General features: G+C 38.4%; 1 protein-coding gene across 3 annotated transcripts in view; it reads left to right on the top strand.

The window, feature by feature from the left end:
* The window catches only part of JAG2 (jagged canonical Notch ligand 2), a 68181-nt gene extending 49656 nt beyond the window's left edge, over positions 1 to 18525 (top strand). For all 3 annotated transcript variants that reach the window (XM_064714725.1, XM_064714723.1, XM_064714724.1), the window contains 14 exons: positions 2142 to 2292; positions 2554 to 2718; positions 3297 to 3410; positions 4424 to 4537; positions 4913 to 5026; positions 5897 to 6013; positions 6672 to 6699; positions 7551 to 7636; positions 9806 to 9919; positions 10115 to 10230; positions 11431 to 11676; positions 12111 to 12242; positions 13261 to 13417; positions 16258 to 18525. In XM_064714725.1, the coding sequence (XP_064570795.1) occupies positions 2142 to 2292; positions 2554 to 2718; positions 3297 to 3410; positions 4424 to 4537; positions 4913 to 5026; positions 5897 to 6013; positions 6672 to 6699; positions 7551 to 7636; positions 9806 to 9919; positions 10115 to 10230; positions 11431 to 11676; positions 12111 to 12242; positions 13261 to 13417; positions 16258 to 16730 (2127 nt within the window). In that variant the 3' untranslated portion in view covers positions 16731 to 18525. The remainder of the gene's footprint in view (positions 1 to 2141; positions 2293 to 2553; positions 2719 to 3296; positions 3411 to 4423; positions 4538 to 4912; positions 5027 to 5896; positions 6014 to 6671; positions 6700 to 7550; positions 7637 to 9805; positions 9920 to 10114; positions 10231 to 11430; positions 11677 to 12110; positions 12243 to 13260; positions 13418 to 16257) is intronic.
* Positions 18526 to 19395: the final 870 nt, after the last annotated feature.

Consider the following 19395-nt stretch of genomic DNA (forward strand, 5'->3'; position numbering starts at 1 on the left):
TAGGTGTTGGCCTTCCTAAGGGTTTTAAGGCTGCAGGTATTCCTTAAGCTTTAAATGTTTTCTTTTGCAATTTGCAGGACCTTTGTCCTTTTGTTTCACTGGAGTGCTTTATGTTCTCATCCTAATAATGCTGAGGCACATAATTGAATTACTCTTCAACTAATCCTACTGCTATTGGTAGGAGTAGAATAATTATATATCAATTATTTGTATTATGTATAATGGTGATGATTAACATAATTACTAAAGGCAGGCAGATGGACAAGTATTAGCTCTTAAAACTCTGAGATCATTATAGGAACATGGAGTTCTAGTGCTTAAGGACTCAGATCTGAAATATTGAAGTCTTAGTGGTAATTCCTGAAGTAATTCATGGTGAAGATATTCCTCTTTTCTAGGGAGGACATTAGGCTTTTCAGGGTAAAATTATTTTGCATTAAGTATTCACTTTCTGGCTTTTGCTGATAGTCAAATTCATCTGAATGTTATGCTTGGTATCAAGCGGAGGCACTAGGCTAGAATTTTTTTGGATTTGCTCCAGAATTTTTTTGTAGAGGATATTGGAGTGATCTCTCTTAAACACTGAACTAATTTTATTCTATGTTATTTGCATTATTAAAGAAGTAGTGCCCTCATTTTATTCAAACTTTGAAAGGACTGTAGATACCAAACAGTTTATTCAAACTGGTGCAGCACCTAATAGCTCATGAGCTGTTTCTGCATAAGGATCATAACTTCAGTGCTCTACTCTGGGCTGATTCATACAATACTGTGTAATTAAAGTTTTAGCAAATGTGCTTGAATAATGGGGGGAGTTGGCTGCTTGCCTTGTGTGCTGCAGGAAATATCTACCATTGATTCCAGATGCTAAAGTACCAGCTACTGAACTTGCATTGGGAAGGGGAAATTTACACTAATGGAAGGAAACAAATGGAGACATCTGATAGAGGAGATCTGAGAATCTTTCTCAGACCATAGCTATTTTTTTATAGCTTGCTTTGAATGTTCTGTGTGAGAGCACGAAATGGTTTGCTAAGAATTTTCTGTTATGACTGGAATTGTATGTGCTTCTCTGAATTAAATACTTAACACCATTTGTGTTCCTTCTCCTGTGGCTAGTTTGGCATTTTTCTCCTATTTAGCTACTGAACTGCTAAAAATAGGGATTGAAACCTCAATTGGACTTAGCTTTTCAACTTTATAGACATGAAGTTATCTTTCTCCCAAGAGAGATGTGAAGAAGGAAAAACTAACTGGAGGGGGAGAAAAGCAGTCCTTAAGAAAAATAATTTGGAGGAAACATATGTGATGTAAAAATGTCCCTTTTGAGGCTGCTTTGTGGATTTTGAGACCAATTTAGGGCATCACAAATCAGTGATCTTTTGTGTCAGTCTAAAGCAGAAAGCAGCAGAATTGTTTTGCCACAGCAATGTTCATGTTGAATATTGTATTATGAAGGCAAAGTTTAAATTTTACTCTCTGGATCAGATGGTCAGATTTCAAAGTGCATTTCATGTAACTATGTGTAAAGTGGTGTAGTGATGGTATTTTTTAAAATAAGGCCTTGAGAAGCTGAGTCTAACTAGACCTACTTAGAGCAGGAGGTGGGGAGTAGCTGACCTCTAGAGGTCCCTTCCAAGCTGTGTGGTTTTATAATAAATTCTGTGTTAATTGAGATGGGAAGAGAATTTGCTCTAGGGGATGGGATTTTATTCAGGTTCTGTGCATTTTAAGTCTCTTGCAGACAGAAAGCTGACAAGTGCACTTGTGTTTAACTTGCCTTGTGGCACTTGGTACGTGGGTGTGAAGGACAGACAAGTGACTTATAATGATCCAGAGGAGTTGCAGTAAGGTGTCTCCTAATGGCTTAAGTAATTATTCACTGAGTTATTGCAAATGTGCTTATTCAGCCTCCTCCAAAGGAGTACTTTTTTAGCAGTGTCAGACATGCTTTGTATTAGGGTAGACTAAAGTAAGCTGAAGTTTCTCTGTCTTGCAGGGTGGAATGCAATATTTATGATTCATAAGCCTTAAAACTTGAGGTTCCTTGTACATTCATCTGTGTCTCTGGCAAAGCAGATAATGCTGCTTACTCCTGGGAAATGAAGCAGCTGCTGCTAACTGTGGTCTCTCTCTTACAGATGGATATTGATCTCTGTGAGCCTAACCCTTGCCAGAATGGGGCTAAATGTTATGATCTGGGAGGAGATTATTACTGTGCCTGCCCTGATGACTATGATGGAAAAAATTGTTCTCATCTCAAGGACCACTGCAAGAACAATTCTTGTAAAGGTAGCTGCTGTTGTCCATAAATCTGTCTTGGTGGTGGTACATTTAAGAAAAAAGGCATTTTGGGGAATAGTAAAGTGCAGAAATGTTTTTATTTCACTCACTTAGACATCATAAAATAGTGAGGAAGTGCTCTTCATTTATGAAGAGCTTGATGGTGACTTATAAAATCATTATTAGTTTTATTCTTGTAAAACTTCTTTTAAAACTAAAATCTGGTTGGTGATAGAGATCATTAGTCTAAAGACCTCACTTCTTTTTCAGTAATAGACAGCTGTACAATAGAAGTCTTCACTAATGCTACCCAAGAAGGAATCCGTTTCATTTCATCCAATGTTTGTGGGCCTCATGGACGGTGCATTAGTCAGCCAGGAGGGAATTTCACTTGTGCCTGTGACAGAGGCTTTACTGGAACATACTGTCATGAAAGTAAGTAGGAGCTCGTAAAAGATTATTCTTTTTGCTATAAATTTATTTGAAAGTTAGTGTTATGAAGCTTTACAACATAAAATAAAACATTTAGATGTCAGTGAAGTTGCAGAAGGTGCTGTTTCAGATGTACTGCTTGAAATTGTTTCTTCTGGTAGCAGTCTTTGTAGAGTAGTGGTTTGCATTTCCTCTGTGATAGAAAACTGGTTTTAGTCCAGCTTCACTGTAAATGTGTTTGTAGCCACTACCTTTATGCACAATCTCACAAGCTACAGATTTCTCCAAAATGAGAACACAAAGAGAGGATCAGAACTTGTATTGCTGGTCTGGGTGTTTTTAAACCCCTGAATATTCTTGCCAGGTAAGTGTAATGCTCTGGTTGGACTTGACTTGTTATATGTGAGACAATACAGCCAGAAACCCTATCAGGCTTGAAAACAGATGTTTGAGCTTTTTTTTTTGGCATGTACAAATGCAGCAATAACTCTGTGCTGCTTTTCCTAGAAACACAAATGTAGATCAAACCTCTGAGTAGGTGAAAACAGCTTTGAGCAATAATTGTTGACTTTTTGTTGCAGATATCAATGACTGTCTTGGGAAACCTTGCAAAAATGGTGGGACATGTATTGATGAAGTTGATTCATTTAGATGTTTCTGCTCAAGTGGCTGGGAAGGAGAGCTGTGTGACACAAGTGAGTACTGCTCAGTGTTGCAGGGCCAAATGATGCAGCCTTGTTGTAACAGAGATGGTTGGCATGTGCTTAATAATGGGGTAGTTTCTCTGTTCCATAATTGTTTTACTTGCAGAAGCATTTTCAGAAATACCTTTAGGTAGCTGCTCTGAAAGCCTCAGCTCCTTTACTAGGAGCAGAATCTGATTCTTTGGTATAGTTCAGCATTTATTTCAGGAGGAGAAAACTTTTTGTCTTGGGGACAGGCAAGAGTGCTGGCCAGGAAGTGAACTGGGCCAGTTCGTGGTTAAGACACCTCAGAGGAAACTGCAGTTGTTTCTTTTTCTGCTCTGAACGAAGCCTGTTCTAAAACATGATGGCAAGGACTTGCTGAGACTTACTACAGGACATGCATCAATTAAGATGTGAAATACATTCTGAGCAGCTTTTGGCAGCTATTGCTGTCAGAAGAGCCTTTTGTGTGGTCTGGATGAAGTTTGTTCTGGAATAGTTATGTTCCCCCTATTAAAATGTTTGTTTCAAGTGAAAGGAGCTTTCTCTAAAATCCATAATTGTGTAAGTATGTCTAATGTGTGCACATATGTATGTATGTGGTTAAGCCACCTCTAATGGCTGTAAATCTGTATTTTAAAACAGAACAAAGGAGCCTTAGCTGGCTCTCTCATCTCCCAGCATGTCCTGTGCTGGGGCTCCTTTTCAGGACTTTGTGGTCCCTACTAGAAAGCGCTTTCTGAAGTTGAGAATACAGCTGTTTGTAAAAACCAAGCTACTTTTGGTGCTTTACTGGGAAGCCATACTGAATGCTCCTAAGCTGTCAGAAAGTCATAATTCATGTTGTTCTGTATTAAATCAAAGTCTTTTCCTTGCTTGTATAAAGATAACCTCATAATAATGAGGATTGCTGTCTCCCTTGGTAGTTCAAAATGTATTTTCTTTATAAAGAAGTGTTTTTTTCTGTTTTCTCATGGCCTTGGCTGAGCTAGATCATCTAATTTGAATAACTTTTTTTTTAGATTTCAATGACTGTTCTCCTAACCCATGTCACAACGGTGGCCGATGCATTGATTTGGTAAATGACTTCTATTGTGAGTGCAAGAATGACTGGAAAGGCAAAACTTGTCACTCACGTAAGTGTTCCTTGCTTTGATCTTTAGAGTACCCAAAGATTTATTTTCTTCTCGTGGGACTGGAGTTCCTGAAATTTAAAATGAAACAATCACAGTGGAAAAAATAGATGCACTTTCCTTACCCCTTCCAGTTTCCCAGTCACAAAATGGAACATTTAAAAAATTTATTCCTTCATGTAGTGAAACAGTTTCGTGAGAGATGTCTTTAGCTTCCATTCTTTGGGTTGTTTATTGTAATACAGCAAGCAGAACAATGTGTTTCTGATACTGGTGCACTTAAATATGAAGTCTCTTTAATTTTGTTATTAAGAAGTACCTGTTTCTAACATTCAGCAAGACCAATGGAAGTTAAAACTGCTTTGTTGTGCTGTGTAGGTGAATACCAGTGTGATGCCAACACTTGCAGTAATGGTGGGACATGCTATGATGATGGGGACACATTCCGCTGCTCGTGTCCTCCAGAGTGGATAGGAAGTACTTGCAACACTGGTAAGCTTTTAAAATTGTCTACAGATGAAGCAGAGAAATGTTTAAATAAACAACTCTTTAGTAAATACACACACTGTTCTGGCTGGCCAGTTCAAAGCTGTTCCAGTTGGGTGGTGACTGAAATTTAAATAATTTCTTCCACTCACCTGACATGATACTGATTTTTAGGAAGCTGTTCTCCTGTGGCTGCTTATATTGTCTTTTCCATAGCTTCTCTCCTCAGCAGTTTTGCAAAACTTGGACTTGTCTTGACTTTTCTATTGATCTTTAGAGGCCCTCTATAAAGATTTTCCTGGGAATTTATTGCAGAGTCCCAAGGTTTGTGACCATTAGGTGTAATCCCTGCTGTAGGCAACTACTTGATTTTTTTATTTTTTTTTTCCTTTGGAGACTGAATGTAGTATCTGTGGTGCATCTTTCTGAGAATGAAACTTCCATTGTGATCAGGAAGTTGAATGAAGATAATTTAATAGAGTTTTTCTACTTTTTTAGATACAATTGCAGCTTTTAACCAAAACTTGAGCTTTAGATACTTGTATTTTATTGCAAAGAAAATCTCACGGCCTGGTTAAAGAAAAACTCACTGCCAAAGTAATAATTTAGCAGTACTTGAAGAATGCTTGCACAAATGGGGCAGAAAGGAGGTAATTCCTCTTTATTAAAATTTCATGGTTCAGTTAAACAATTGAATTGGGACCATGGTGAAAATGGATGAGAGACTGTCATGTGATTGAGTATTTCTGGATTTTATTTTTTTTGTAAGTTTTTAACTGTTGACTTAAATGCTGTTTAGGATTGTGACACTAACATACCCAGATGATAGGTACTCTTTGTTTTCTGGGCTAACAGACACTTTTTCTGTTTTCAAAGCTAAAAACAGCAGCTGTATTCTGAACCCCTGCATGAACGGTGGAACGTGCGTTGGCAGCGGGGATTCCTTCTCGTGCATCTGCAAGGAAGGATGGGAAGGACGCACATGCACACAGAGTAAGGCTTTTCTCCTCCTTCCCCTGCATCCCCCTGGGATATTGGGAGTGTCTGGCAGAGAGCTGTTAACTGAAACAAAGCAAGTTTATGGGGTTCATGTGCCAAAATATCTGAATCATTCAGAGTGGGAGGTAGGTAAAGAAGACGATGCTCGAGTAGTGAATGGAGAGTTTGTCGTGCTGCTTTTTGCATCCAGTCTCTGCCAAAATAACACTCTCGACGTTCTATAAAAATATAATTTTGGAAATGTGTGCAGAGCAGAAAAAATACTCACAGAAATAATAATTTTAATAATGAAGAGTATCTGGAAGGCAGGCAGTAGTGTATAAGCTGTTTTCTCTGAGGATAGCAGTTAAGTACTTTGACATACCAAAACAATGAATTGGCTAGGTGGAGTAAAGCCTGCAACCTTGATTTTTATTTTTTCCCCCAAGGTGTGACTTTGGGAGTGGGAGGGAAACTCTAAATTTGAGTTCTGTTTTTATGCTGCCTACTGTTGATGTATATGATAATTGAACTTTTTTTTCAAGTGTGGAAGAAAACACTCATTTCTGTATATTTCTTTACTTATCAAATGTAGTGGTTTCTGAACTATAGTGTTATATTTTAGAAAATAAGTTGTTTCACTATTTACACTAGACAATATTCTTTTTTCTAGATACCAATGACTGCAACCCTCATCCATGGTAAGTACATGAACTCCAGTCCTGTACCTATTGTGAAAATACAAATGAGCACAATAACATGGATTTACATTACAGATTGGAACTAATTTTACTATAAAATAATTGAAACCAGCCTCTGTAAAATATCTTATAACCATTTTTTTTGCTGTGCCATATTCCTTGACAGCACCAAAGACCACAAAACAAGCTGAGTTGATTCATGTATGAACAAATAAAGTATTTCAGTGTAGTCTCCATGGTGGAACTGACCAGTAAATTACAATGATAGGAAGTGAATCACATACAATAAAATTTGAAGTATTTGTAATTGGGTAGAGTAAAAAATGAGAAATCAAAACCTGTTAGTTTACCATAAATAATTTTAAATAATATAAAAATGTCCTGTTGGACCAATTACTATGTATAAACATTTTTAAAAACAAAACTGAATTTTTGGGAGAGAAAATGGGAATGTTTTAAATACAGAGGCTGCTATTTATGATTGAAGAGGGGAAAAAACTGATGTGGATAAAACAATCTGCCTTATCTTTCTCAGTTATCTGCTCTGATGCCATCTTCTGTGCTTCATGTATTAAAAAAGCAATTAAATTTAGAAAATCTTGGACTTTGAATTCCCTTGAAAGTGCTGTTTTACCTCCCTGAGTTCTGTGGATGTGCTTCCTCATGCATCTGTAGGATGCTGCTGTTTAGCTGCAGACTTGCTAAGCAATATTGTTTACCCAGCTTTATGCTTTTGCTCTTGATAGATATAAATTGTCCCCCTAAAGAGCAGCAGAAGCTTTAATTAACAGAGCTTTAATTGACCAATGAAGCAATGTAGATGGCTTGTTAAGCACCTTTTTTATTCACAGTTACAACGGAGGGATCTGTGTCGATGGAGTGAACTGGTTCCGATGTGAATGCGCCCCTGGCTTTGCTGGTCCTGACTGCAGAATCAGTAAGTACCTGGCTGGTTGTACCACTCTGCACAAATTGGAAAGAACACCTGGTGAGCCTTTTTACATTAGCTCAGCTGAATTCCAAATTATGAAGCAGAAGCCACCTGTTAGCCAGGTATTGATACCTTGTAAATAATAGCAGGTTATGGTCTGTTACTCATTTCATTAAATGGCACTGAAATGAGTTGGCTTAAATCATGCTTAAAGACTTGATTGCTGGATTTTCTTGGATAATTCTGAGGTTTCTGGGGTGCTGGTTCATAGAAGCCTAAATTTTCAATATTTCTCTGTTGATAAATATCTTGTTGGTAAAGATGACATATATCTGAATGTGTTCCACCTAATGTAAGAAACCAGAATGCACTGAGACATTCCAAATGGAAACAAAAACATTGAGTGTAGTGCTGGCACATGAATAACAAAAGTATGATAAAGGTCTTTCAAAGCTAGAAAACAAACCTGTTACACTGCAATTATTCTGAAGGGTGGAGGCCAAAAAGAAGGAGAAAAAAACAGACCCTAAAAGTATTTTGAAGTGTTGTGGAACAGGCTGGTGAGAGGGGGTTTGTTGTTTGGTTGGTTTTGTCTTTTTGAAGGAATTTTACCATTTTAATTTTAATGGATATATACCTTTTTTTTTTTTACTTTCTGCTTTGGAAGCTCAGACTTTGTATATTCTGTAGCCTTAAGGCTTCTGGGCTTGGTCCTTCCACTCCATCAGTATGGTGATGTGCTTTCAAGTTGAGACTTCATCCTCATTCTGGCATAGAGCAAACAAGCCAGCACTTCTGGGTGGAGGGCAGCACTTGTGGAAGCATCAGCTCAGTGGTGTCTCAGTTCAGAACCAGGCATGGCAATCTTTGTATGTCTAGATCCAGATACCCAGAAAGGGATATTGAATTCTCCTTGCCTGCTCCTTTTTCTCTTAAGGCTGGGATGTCACAAATACAAATACTGTGCATTTGTAATGGAACTGCAGGCATTTTTTTACTTGTTTAGACTGGTATAGATGGAAGGAGTAGCTCTGAAAAAAATGTCTTTTGTGGCTGATTCAGAAACAGAGTTAAACCACCTTTTTTCTCCAGCATACAGAGGCTGGAGAATCTTAAACCTATGTAGTGTGAAGACAGGAAAGAGTTGAAGTTTAGATCTTAGTGCACTTTTGAAGGAAGCTAAAATTGAACCCAAACCTCTCCCATATCTGTTGGATTGTTGTACATTGCCTACAAGTGTAGCAATCTCACTATTGCCATTTTTCATGTTCATTTTCAAAGTCCTGTACTTTAAAATAAGGTGGTACTGTGTATTGGACCAGAAGTGGTGTTTAAACAGGTTCTCTCTGGGGTTGGAAAGGGCATTCATACTCAATGGAAGAAAACTTTGAAAAGATGCTTTGGAAGAGAGATGCTTCTGGTTGAAAATTAAGCAGTTGGTGCCTGTAGCTCACAACTTGATGAGCTGGTTTCTGTTGCATAAATCAGTATTGGTCACTTCCCCAGGATAACAAATGACACATTGCTGTCCCTCTGAATGGACCATGCTTCCCTGCCTTTTCCCATTGGTTTCTGTGGCTAAGCCTCTGAATCTTTGAAGGGTTTTCTAAAGAGGCTTTTATGCTAAGTATCTACGTATTAAATTAATATACTCACTATTTCAAGGTTATTAATGTTCATCAAACGTGTGTTACAAACTAAACTGTTACTCTTCTGCCTTTTGGTCAGTTGTATTGCAGCAAGTCACTTCTTTGAGCATTGTTGAGCAAGATCATTGTTCAGCTCTTGCCCTCTGATAACTTCATGAAAACACATGCTTTTTTTGTGTGAAGCCTAAATGTCTGAGATTAGTGCCAGAACAGGATGTGGGACTTGTTCTGTAGCTGAATGTGGACAAGGCATTAACACCTTCAGCTGTCCAACACCTCTGCTCTGTGAGATGAGTCAGCATATGACTGCTGTTTTGATTACCAGAACTTCAATTAGGCTGCAATTATGAGAAATCTGGTGCAGGGTATTGCTGAAATGGCAGAACTATTTAATTACAAGATTAATTCTGTAGCCACGCTGTCCTTTGCTTTTACAGAAAGAAGGTACTGTTAGATTACACCTCAGTAAATTATTAATTACAATGTCCTGTGTCCTTACCACTGAGTTTTACTATTTTCTGTCCAGATATTGATGAATGCCAGTCTTCTCCTTGTGGGTATGGTGCCACCTGTATAGATGAAATAAATGGATACCGATGCACTTGTCCTCCTGGAAGAATTGGTCCTAGATGCCAAGAAGGTATTCTGATAGCTGCTATCAACCTTTACCCAGAACACAACAGGGTACAATGTAGCCAGTATAAAGTTTATACAGTAGTCTGATATCTAAGGAATAGTAGCTAATATTTTTAATTTAAATTTGTATAGTATTTATTATATAACTTGAAGAGGTGAAGTATCTGAATGTGCTTTTTGGGTTGTTTTTTCTCTTTAGTGATTGGAATTGGAAAGCCTTGCTGGCTGAAAGGAATGACCTTTCCCCATGGCAGCCGGTGGGAGCAGGAGTGCAACAGCTGCCACTGTTTGGATGGACGTATTGACTGCACCAAGGTAGGCATTTTGGCCTATTTTCTTAAATTTCTGTGGCTGAGATAAACTCATTGTTCTTCATGCACCAGTTAGTCTTTGTCTCCTCTAAATTTCCTTTGTTTTGTTTTTTTTTGTTTTAAGTGACTTCCTGTAAAAGTAGTTATGGATTGTCTTTAATATCATAAGTTACTGTCCTGCTGTCAACCTGCTAGAACAGACTCTCTAGACTACTTGTTGCAGAAAATAGATATGAGCTGGAATAAAGGATAAATCACATTGCTGAAACTTCGTAAACACAGTTTTAGAACTCCTAATTTACTGAAATATGAGTTCCAAGATAGAGGACATGTAGGAAGAAATTTTTCACTGAGTATTAACTGCCTTTTTGTATTGTTCTTCAGTAGCTTTATGAATTGAGAGCTTTCAACCTTTGTATGTTTAGTGTGAACTAGATCCTAGTGGTTTTGTGACTGAGGAAAAGACCTAAATGCAGTTTGAACATGTGCCTTAAATTCAACTTATCCATGTGTGGTATTTGATTTCTTCCATGTGTAATGGAACACTTGCAGACAACTGTGCTTTAAGAAATCCCTAAGTTCCTAAATAGCTGTGCAGTACTATGTGGGCTCTTAAAGGCTTTGTGGAATTGTAGAATATCTTGAGTTGGAAGGGATCCCCATGGATCATCCAAGTCCAGTTCCTGGAATGGAGCTGTGTTTGGAAATTGCTGCACCCGAGTAATTTGTGGGTACCAGCAAACTGTTACCTTTTGGAAGCATGGTTGGAGTGGTTGTGCTTATCACCAGTGTGCATCAGCTCTTAATATATTCTGCATTCTCTGGCAGGGTCTCAGTTATGAATATTGAAGAAATTATTCTTTATGTTGATATTGCTCTTTCTATATTGTAGAAGCTCAGAGGACTAAATTAAAATAAATGCCTTAATTTCTGTATTACTCAGTTAAGTGGGACAAATCTATAAACTTCAAGGAGATATGCCCATTCAGTGGTTTCTCAGATTATCTTTGCACAGATTTTTACTCTTGTCTGTACTAAATGTCCTCATTTTGTGGAAGAGCAGATCCATCTGCTAATAGGACTACAGCATTATCAAAGACAGATATTTTTCTGTGTGAATTGGATTGGATTTATTTGGAATTATGTGGATTTGATGCATGAGAGCAACTACCTGTAACAGTGCTTCATTCTTTTTATTTCCTAGGTGTGGTGTGGAAAAAAGCCTTGTCTGTTACACAAATACTGGGATAATTCCAATAACCAGTGTCCCATGGGTCAAGAATGCCAGGAGAAATATATGAAATGCTTTCAGCCACCATGCACAGACTGGGGAGAATGCAGTTCCTCTGAACCTCTGCCTATCAATATCAAGTGTCTGCCTAATTCTGGGTACTTGGACAATGACTGTGCTAGAATTACTTTAATTTTTAATGGAGACAAAGTCCCCCAGGTGAGAATGGAATTCTTAATGAAATGTGGCAATATATGTAGGGATCTATTCTATGTCAGAGCATGCAAGATTAAGGTTTCTAGTATGACTCCTTGCTATTATAAGCATGGAAATTTTATTACTGGACTCCTGCTGCTTTTAATTGAGCTTTGTCTAAAGGGTGAGGCAAAATTTGGGTTTGTACTGAATATTCCATCTTCTTGAGTCTTGAAGAACTACTTACATTTCAAGCTCAGACTGTACTAACATAATCATGCAAGCTCAGTTTTTTGCCCTTCAGTCAAAACCCTGTTCTTCACTTTTCTGCCCTCTCTTGCTCCCCTCTTTGCTGTCTTCATCAGTTCTTAGCAACTGCAAGAACTCTGAAGATCTTTGTTTTTACATGCTATTTTATACTTGAACTAAAATCACACAATCTCCCTTGCTTCTAACAGGGCACTACAACAGAAAATATCTGTTCTGAAATCCGCTATTTACCAGCTACTAGGACTGTTTCTAGGGACAGAACTCTGATAATATTGTGTGATCCATCTTACTCCACAGAGAATGCAGTGGAAGTTGCTATTGTAAGTATGAGACCTGTGTATATATATATACACAAATGTTTTCTTATTAGTTTTTACTGGGGAAGAAGTTGTTCAAACTTGTTTCACTTGAATGCAGGTGGACCAATCTGTGGCCTGGTCTTGACTGCAAAGCAATTTTGTGATCTCACAATTTCCTACCCTGCCAGAGAGCTGAAACTGCAAATTTTGTTAATGACAGATGGCTACTACAAGCTGATAATAAATTACTTCAAAGACCAGTTCGGCCCAAATTAGTGAACAGGTGCCTACTTGTTCTGTCAGAAATCTTGGGCTCTTGACCTTCTCAGTAAGGAGATATGGTTACAGGTGGCTGGATTGTTCTTGTGAAGAGGTTTCTGCTGTGCATTTAGTGTATGGCTGCTTCATAAAGCATACTTCGTAATGGCTGCTACCTTTAAACATAAGGTACTAAGTGGAAGAAGGTGCAAGTCAAGTAGATGAAAGTAACTTTTGCCCTAATTAACTAAAGACTTATTTTAGATGCATTTACAGCTCAATCCCTTCCATAGCTTAGTTTTCAAGCAAGAGTTAATCTTCATGGTAAATGTTTATCCAGGCAGAAGCTGGACTGTATGTCTCTGCTAGTACTGTAAAGAACATGCTGAGCCATGATGCAGGGACCAGAGTGTATGGTATAAATAGAGCAGACTGTTATTAGCCCAAGCTTCTATCTAGATAATCCACATGTCTTGAACTGCTCCAAACTATGACTAAGTTTAGCTCATCGGTTTAAGTAACATGGAAGTCACTGCCTATGCTTTGAGGTATGTTAAATTAACAAGTAGGTGTGCTACCCACCAAGTCTGACACTGCATCTGCAGTTTGGGTAGAGCCAGCCATGCTGTTGCTGTGGTAAACTTTTACAGAACTGTTTGTAGCTACTGTCAGGCAAATTCAACTGAGTGAACTCAATTAAAATGTTGCTAGATTTAAAAAGTACACTTCCATGGTTAGGTGACTGCAATAACTTCTTGCTTTCCCCCTTCACTCCCTTTAGTCCTTTGTCCCACACCGAGATGAACAAGATAACAGCCTCATTCAGAATGCTGCTAACACAATAGTCAATGCCATCACCAAGCGACAGAACAGCACGGTCATGCTGGCAGTAACTGAAGTCAAAGTGGAGACCATCGTTGTTGGGAATTCATCATCAGGTAAGGTTGCAGTGCATACCTCCCCTGTGGTGTGTTTTTTGTTCCCCTGCTCTCAGACTTTTCTTATCTTTCTTTACATATTGGAGAAAATTATCCACTGGGTTGTGTTTTTAGTTGCTGTTACTAACTGAAGAGAAAGCACCTTTGAGATCAAGATTCTGTGCCTGTGTGCTCATTTAAACTTAACCTCATCCCTAAGTGACATGCTCAGATACTCTTGCCATGGTTTTGGCTTTGACTTCCAGCCCAAGCACACCTTTCATAAGATCAGCAGTTGTTGTGTGCAATTCCAAGCCTGTCCAATTCTCCTACATTAACCTTGAACCAGCCTCAGCCCTTGATGCTGCTGCACTGAGGCTGTGAGGAAATGAAAATTCGGGGAGAGAGAAGGTGTGGTGTGATACAATCTCTTCTGAAGTGTTCATGTGCTATTTATTTACCTTAACAAGAGTTAAAGATGTCTAGTTTCTTCCAATACTTGGCCATGATGTAAAACTTCGCTCTCTTTTTCGACATGTGTTTCTCACTAGTGCACAGCTGGCTTGAAATGTAGCATTCATTCCTCTTTAAGAGGATATGGTGTGATTGGAGAGCTTTATCTCCAAGAACTGTGCCAAACTGAGTTGTTGGAGGTTTTGCATACTTGTGTTCCTGCCTGGGGGAGGCAGGAGATGGGCTTGTGGAAGACCACTGGTAGGCTCAAGTTCAACCAAGCCCCAGAGTGAAAATCTTACAATGGTAGGAGGCTCTCCCAGCTTTTTCCTAGACCTCCCCAACATAATCTTCTGGAAGATCTTCCATCCATAGCCTAAACAATTGCCTGGTTCCACTTCCCTTGTATTTTCCTTCTAGGAAATGCCTTTCATCTGTTAAAGTCTTGGCAAATGCACTGTTTCCTCAGCTCTCCTGAAGGAGTGTGCTTGCCTTAAACAGCAGTTGGGTAGGAGATAAGAATTTGAGCTGGGATTTTGGCATGCCTCAGCCCTCTGGCTTTTCTGATTGCTTATTAAATTCTAGGGCTAAAGGGCTGCAGATTACTTTGCCTCCCACCTCAATGACATTTAAAGAGTCTCCCAAAATAGTGAATTAATTTGGGTTCTCTTGCAAAATGGTTTCCAGACTCCTCATTTTAACATGGGTGCTCAGTATTGACCACTAGCCCTTAGTTCTTAAGTGGAGTTGTTATGAAGCAAACTGTAACCTGTTTTGGGATTTTATTTATTTACTGCTGCCCCTTAATTGGTTGAGGTGGGTGAAAAGCTATCAGAAAATGTGCTTGAGAGCCCTATGTGTTGAGAATCTCATTTCTGTGGGGTGCTCAAGTGTCTAGGTGGAGCTGATAATTTAGATGCTTCATTGGCTTCTCTAGCTTTAAGAAAAAGTAGTCTGAATTTAGAATCTCTATGCCAAAAATTCTGTATAAAGAACCTGTTATTAAGTGAACTTGGATCCATGGTCATATGATGAAATAATAGATGTGATAGCAGTGAGAATGCAAGCTTTGTGTTCTAATCTTGGAGAAACGGTAATAAAGAGCTTCTTTTTCTTTGAAGTATTTCCCCCATTCATGATTTAATGTTAGGTTGCTTATGAAAAATCAGGAGAGAATAGCAGTTACTCATGTGAGTGCAACCCTTCCCATAACTGTTAAAATACAATTTTGAGATCCCTTGAGGCCAGCCATGTTGGCAGTGTATTCACCTTCCTGTACCAAAAGGAAATGTTTGAGAATGTGTCACATTCCACTAAGAATGTGCTCAGAAGGCACTTGAACATTGGAGGGAAGGACTGTGGTGTTGAAACATTGGTTGTTTTTGTATAGTCATTTCCAGGTTATTCTGCAAGCAGATATTGTAAAACTGCTGAGGGAATTTGTTTGGATCAGGCATTGGAGTGGTGGGTTGACAGCATTTGTCTGCAGAGCTGTTGAACAGCCCTGTTGCTCTCTAGAAAAACAAAGCACCTCATCTGTTGTTGCCCCTTACCATGTGTGAGCTTTTGCTTATCAAGAACAGAAAAGAGCTGTTATTCTCTCCTAGCTGTACAGCTCTTGAGGAAGGGGGGCAGAAGAAATCCAAATATACATAAAATTTTCAGAAATATTTTCCTAGAGAAATAATCTGTGTCTGTGTGGCTGGGAGATCACTATAGTGAGATATGGATTGAGCAATTGCTTTTCTCCACTCTCTCAACAAACAACTTTTGTTTGTTCATTGAGCAGTGAAGACTCTTCTCCCTAGGGCAAATATTCTGGTATTTCATCCTGAGGTAGAACAGGAACTTGCTAAAGAATCCATGATCAATTTGGTTATGTAGCCCTAACCTGGATGTTTTTGGAGATCATTGATACATAAATGTCTGTAGACACTGATGGTAAAGGACTGTTCTTTCTGATGATAAATGCAGGTGCAAGTGCCAGTACTTCCAGAGCAACTTAGGTGCACAGTACTCCATTGTCTGCCTCCTGCTAGGATAGGATTTTTCTTAGAACAAATTAGCAGGATGACTCAGGTTTTCTCGACCAACTTTGCATATGTGCTAGAGAAGGATGCTACTTAACAAAACCAGTTTGTCTGTTGGAGAGGACAAAAGATCTCAAATGGAACTTTCCTCCCTCATCATTAGTCATGTAAAACTAAACTAGTAAAGAGCACTTTCAAATGGACCTGGTGCATTCAGGTAGTTGTTATTGTGCTATAAAAACATCTTAATTCCTTTATCTTAAAAATGGTTCAGGGGATCACCTGTAGTCAAGTATGGATCCTTTTCTTGCAAATGTCCAGTGCTATATATCTTGTTCTGTTAACACAAGACTTTATTTCTTTCCATTTGCCCTCCAGATTATTTGGTTCCAATTCTTTGTGCGGTGTTTAGCATTGTGTGGCTGACTTGTATCATCATCTGCGTGTGGTGGACTCGGAAGAGGAGAAAAGAGAGAGAGAGAAGCCGTCCTCCCAGAGAAGAGGGTGCCAATAACCAGTGGGCACCTTTAAATCCCATAAGAAATCCTATAGACAGATCTTACAGTAACAAAGACATTCGTTATGAATGCAAAAACTTCATATCTCCTCAAAAGAGAACTTGTGATGTGGTGGAGGAGTATGTAGAGTATGAGGAAGAGGAGGATGAAGAGGAGGAAAGAGATGAGGAAATGGACAAATTCCTCTCTCACAAACTCGCAAAGCCTTTGCCGACAAAGGTGTCTGACACATCAGAGAGCAGTCCAGTAAAGAAATCCCACCAAATAGGCAAAATGGACAACAGATCTGTAAAAAATGTGAATGCATCAAACTTTGAAGGCAGTAGAGACTAACCTGTATTTGGGATGTGGGCAGACTGCGCCTGCGCTTGCTGGGGAGGGGAAAAATTGACATCTCCACTTTGCATCAAGGACTAAAAATATCTGGAGTCAAATGTTCATAGTTTCTTTATTTTGCGTAAAAAAAATAAATAAAAATAATAAATAAAATTTATTTTGTTTCTTTAGCCTTGTATAAATTATTCAATGACTGTCAGATGAAAAAAAATGAGTAATCTTTGATAGTTGCTATTTTTGTAAAGTTTACTTATAATACACTCGCTGTGTGGCAGAGGAGAGGTTGTATTTTCAATATGTGTAAAGTTTATTACAAAAGACTGTACACTGTTTACAGAATGTATTTCTTTTTATTACTTGCTCTAATTTAATGGTGGCTTTAAAACCTCCTGGTTGAGGAAATTGTGTGAACTTTAAACTGCTTTCTTGACTTTGAATCTCTATTAATGGCAGCTCACTGCACTTGTTACGTTAGTAGCTTCTGTAAGATTTTTTCCAAATTTGCCTTACACACTTTGTAATAGGAACAAAAAAATTATAGAGATCTTTCAACTGTGGTTTAAAAGTGGCCTTTTTATTTCTGTTGAATTACTTTAGAATTGCAGTATTGAAGCATGTGACAAGTGCCTTGAGATTAAACTTTTTCTATAGCAACTGTCAAAGACTGCCATATCAATATAGTAAAATTGTGAGAACTCTAGGTTCCCCAACTGACACAGTTTATTTTCTAATAGTGAAAGTGCTTTTTTGTAAATATGTACATATTAAATGAATCACTCTGTATATTTGATTTAATAAGTTAAATATTTTGGTCTTTTTTTTTTTTTTACATGTCATTCCTTTTAATTTATGTTGCAGAAAAGGAGGTTCTATGGCAGTTTATAAGACTTTTTTTTGGTATTATGTCCAGATTAGAAAATGATGTTAATACAATCAATGTTAGGAATCTGTTGGTCATTTGTATTTACATAGGAGCATAACCACTTACGTGTAAATAGATCCAGAAATGTTTGTTTATCCCCATGTTCAGCCCATCTCAAGAACACTAACGGGTGCATCTACTGTACAGTACCAACATAGAGAGGCATTGTTTTTTCTTTTGTGAATATGTTAATTACATGTGGTATTACTTTTTTGCGTTTAAATACAGGCCTAATGAAGGGAACAATATTTTCCTCAGTCTTGTTTCTGTTGTGCTTTATTCATCTTTCGCTCTAAAGGAAAAAGGCTGGCAAGCTCAGAGGATGGGAGTACCTCAGTAGAAATGGTTAAATGTTTTGGAAGGCTTATGCTTTTTTTGTTTTTTAAGGCTTTTATTATTTCTGTTAACTGGGCAGACTATAAGTTTATTTTAATTACTGAAGAAGCATAACACTACATACACCTAGTTACCCTACCACTGAGAGGAACGGATGTCTGAGAGTGTAAACTCTGGCCCACGAACAATGTAAACATGAATGTTTTGAAACCAGTTATTTTATACAGGAATGCAGGATTTGCTTTGCAGGATCATCTGTTTTAGTACATTTTTTTTGACATGTTCTTAAAAAAAAAACCTTTCAGAAAAGAAACTATTTATTAAAGCATTTTATAATGATGTTTGTTGTAACTTTTTTACTTGTGCTAAATATTCAAAACTTATTTTGATAACCTGGTTAGGAGTTAGTTTAGAAAAGGGTACTATCCTTCTCATGTTCCCCAGTATAATCCTGAGTATTTAAACCAAAAACACTTTTTTTCTGCTACTCTTGTAACTTTTTGTACTGTAATGCTGCTGTCTTCCATAATCTAATAAAATGATTCCCTCATTGTGTGTAAGATACTTCAGATTGTTGTTTGCTTTCTAAGCTCTTGGAGCTCAGATGTGGCCAGGCTAAAGAGAGTAGGAGTGAAAGTCCAGGTTTAATTCCCGGTACTTCCCATAACCCGAGTGCAGCACTGAACTCCAACACTTGCTGAGCCATGGGCAGCTGTGGAGGAGGTGCTGTCCCCTGGGCCTCGGGGACACCTCCAGCTCTCCCTGCAGAGCACAGGGCTGTGTTTGGCTGCCAGCAGTTGGACTGGATGGTCCCTGTGGGCACCATCCAGCTCGGGATGTTCTGTGTGTTCCATGTGCCTGTTCTGCAGTGATTCTCCTCCTGGCTGCTCAGTGAAGCCTTCTCTGAGCAGGGCTTGGCCTCCTGGGTGAGCAGAGGGCTGGCTGAGCATGCAGGGGCCTGAGGAGGTGTCCTTTCCCAATCGAGTTGGATTTTGAAGTAATTCCTTTCTCTATACTGTGCAGCCATTCTGAGTTTTTACATGTCATGCTCCAATCTCAGCTGAGGTCTATTCCTGTTTCTCTAACAATTCCTTTGTATATGATATTTTACATAGTAAAAGATGAAATCTTGTATGATAATATGGAATATAAAACTGATTTTTTCCTAGTAGCTATCAGCATTTGAGAGAGAATTCTAGATTCTAGCAAAGGTTTTATTTTAGTCGTCATACAGCTACTTTTTATTGCTTTTTCTTGGAGTATTTGCTTGTCTTCATTGTTACAGAAAAAACTCTCAGCTAACTCAGTCCTCAAAATCGAATTCTGTTATCTTTCTCAAAAGAAGAAATAGATTTATATATGTTTGGAATAAGGTCACTGCTATTCTGTCATCTGGTCATGAGC

The sequence above is a fragment of the Zonotrichia leucophrys genome, chromosome 5, assembly GCF_028769735.1.
Source record: "Zonotrichia leucophrys gambelii isolate GWCS_2022_RI chromosome 5, RI_Zleu_2.0, whole genome shotgun sequence".
Classification (NCBI taxonomy): domain Eukaryota; kingdom Metazoa; phylum Chordata; class Aves; order Passeriformes; family Passerellidae; genus Zonotrichia; species Zonotrichia leucophrys.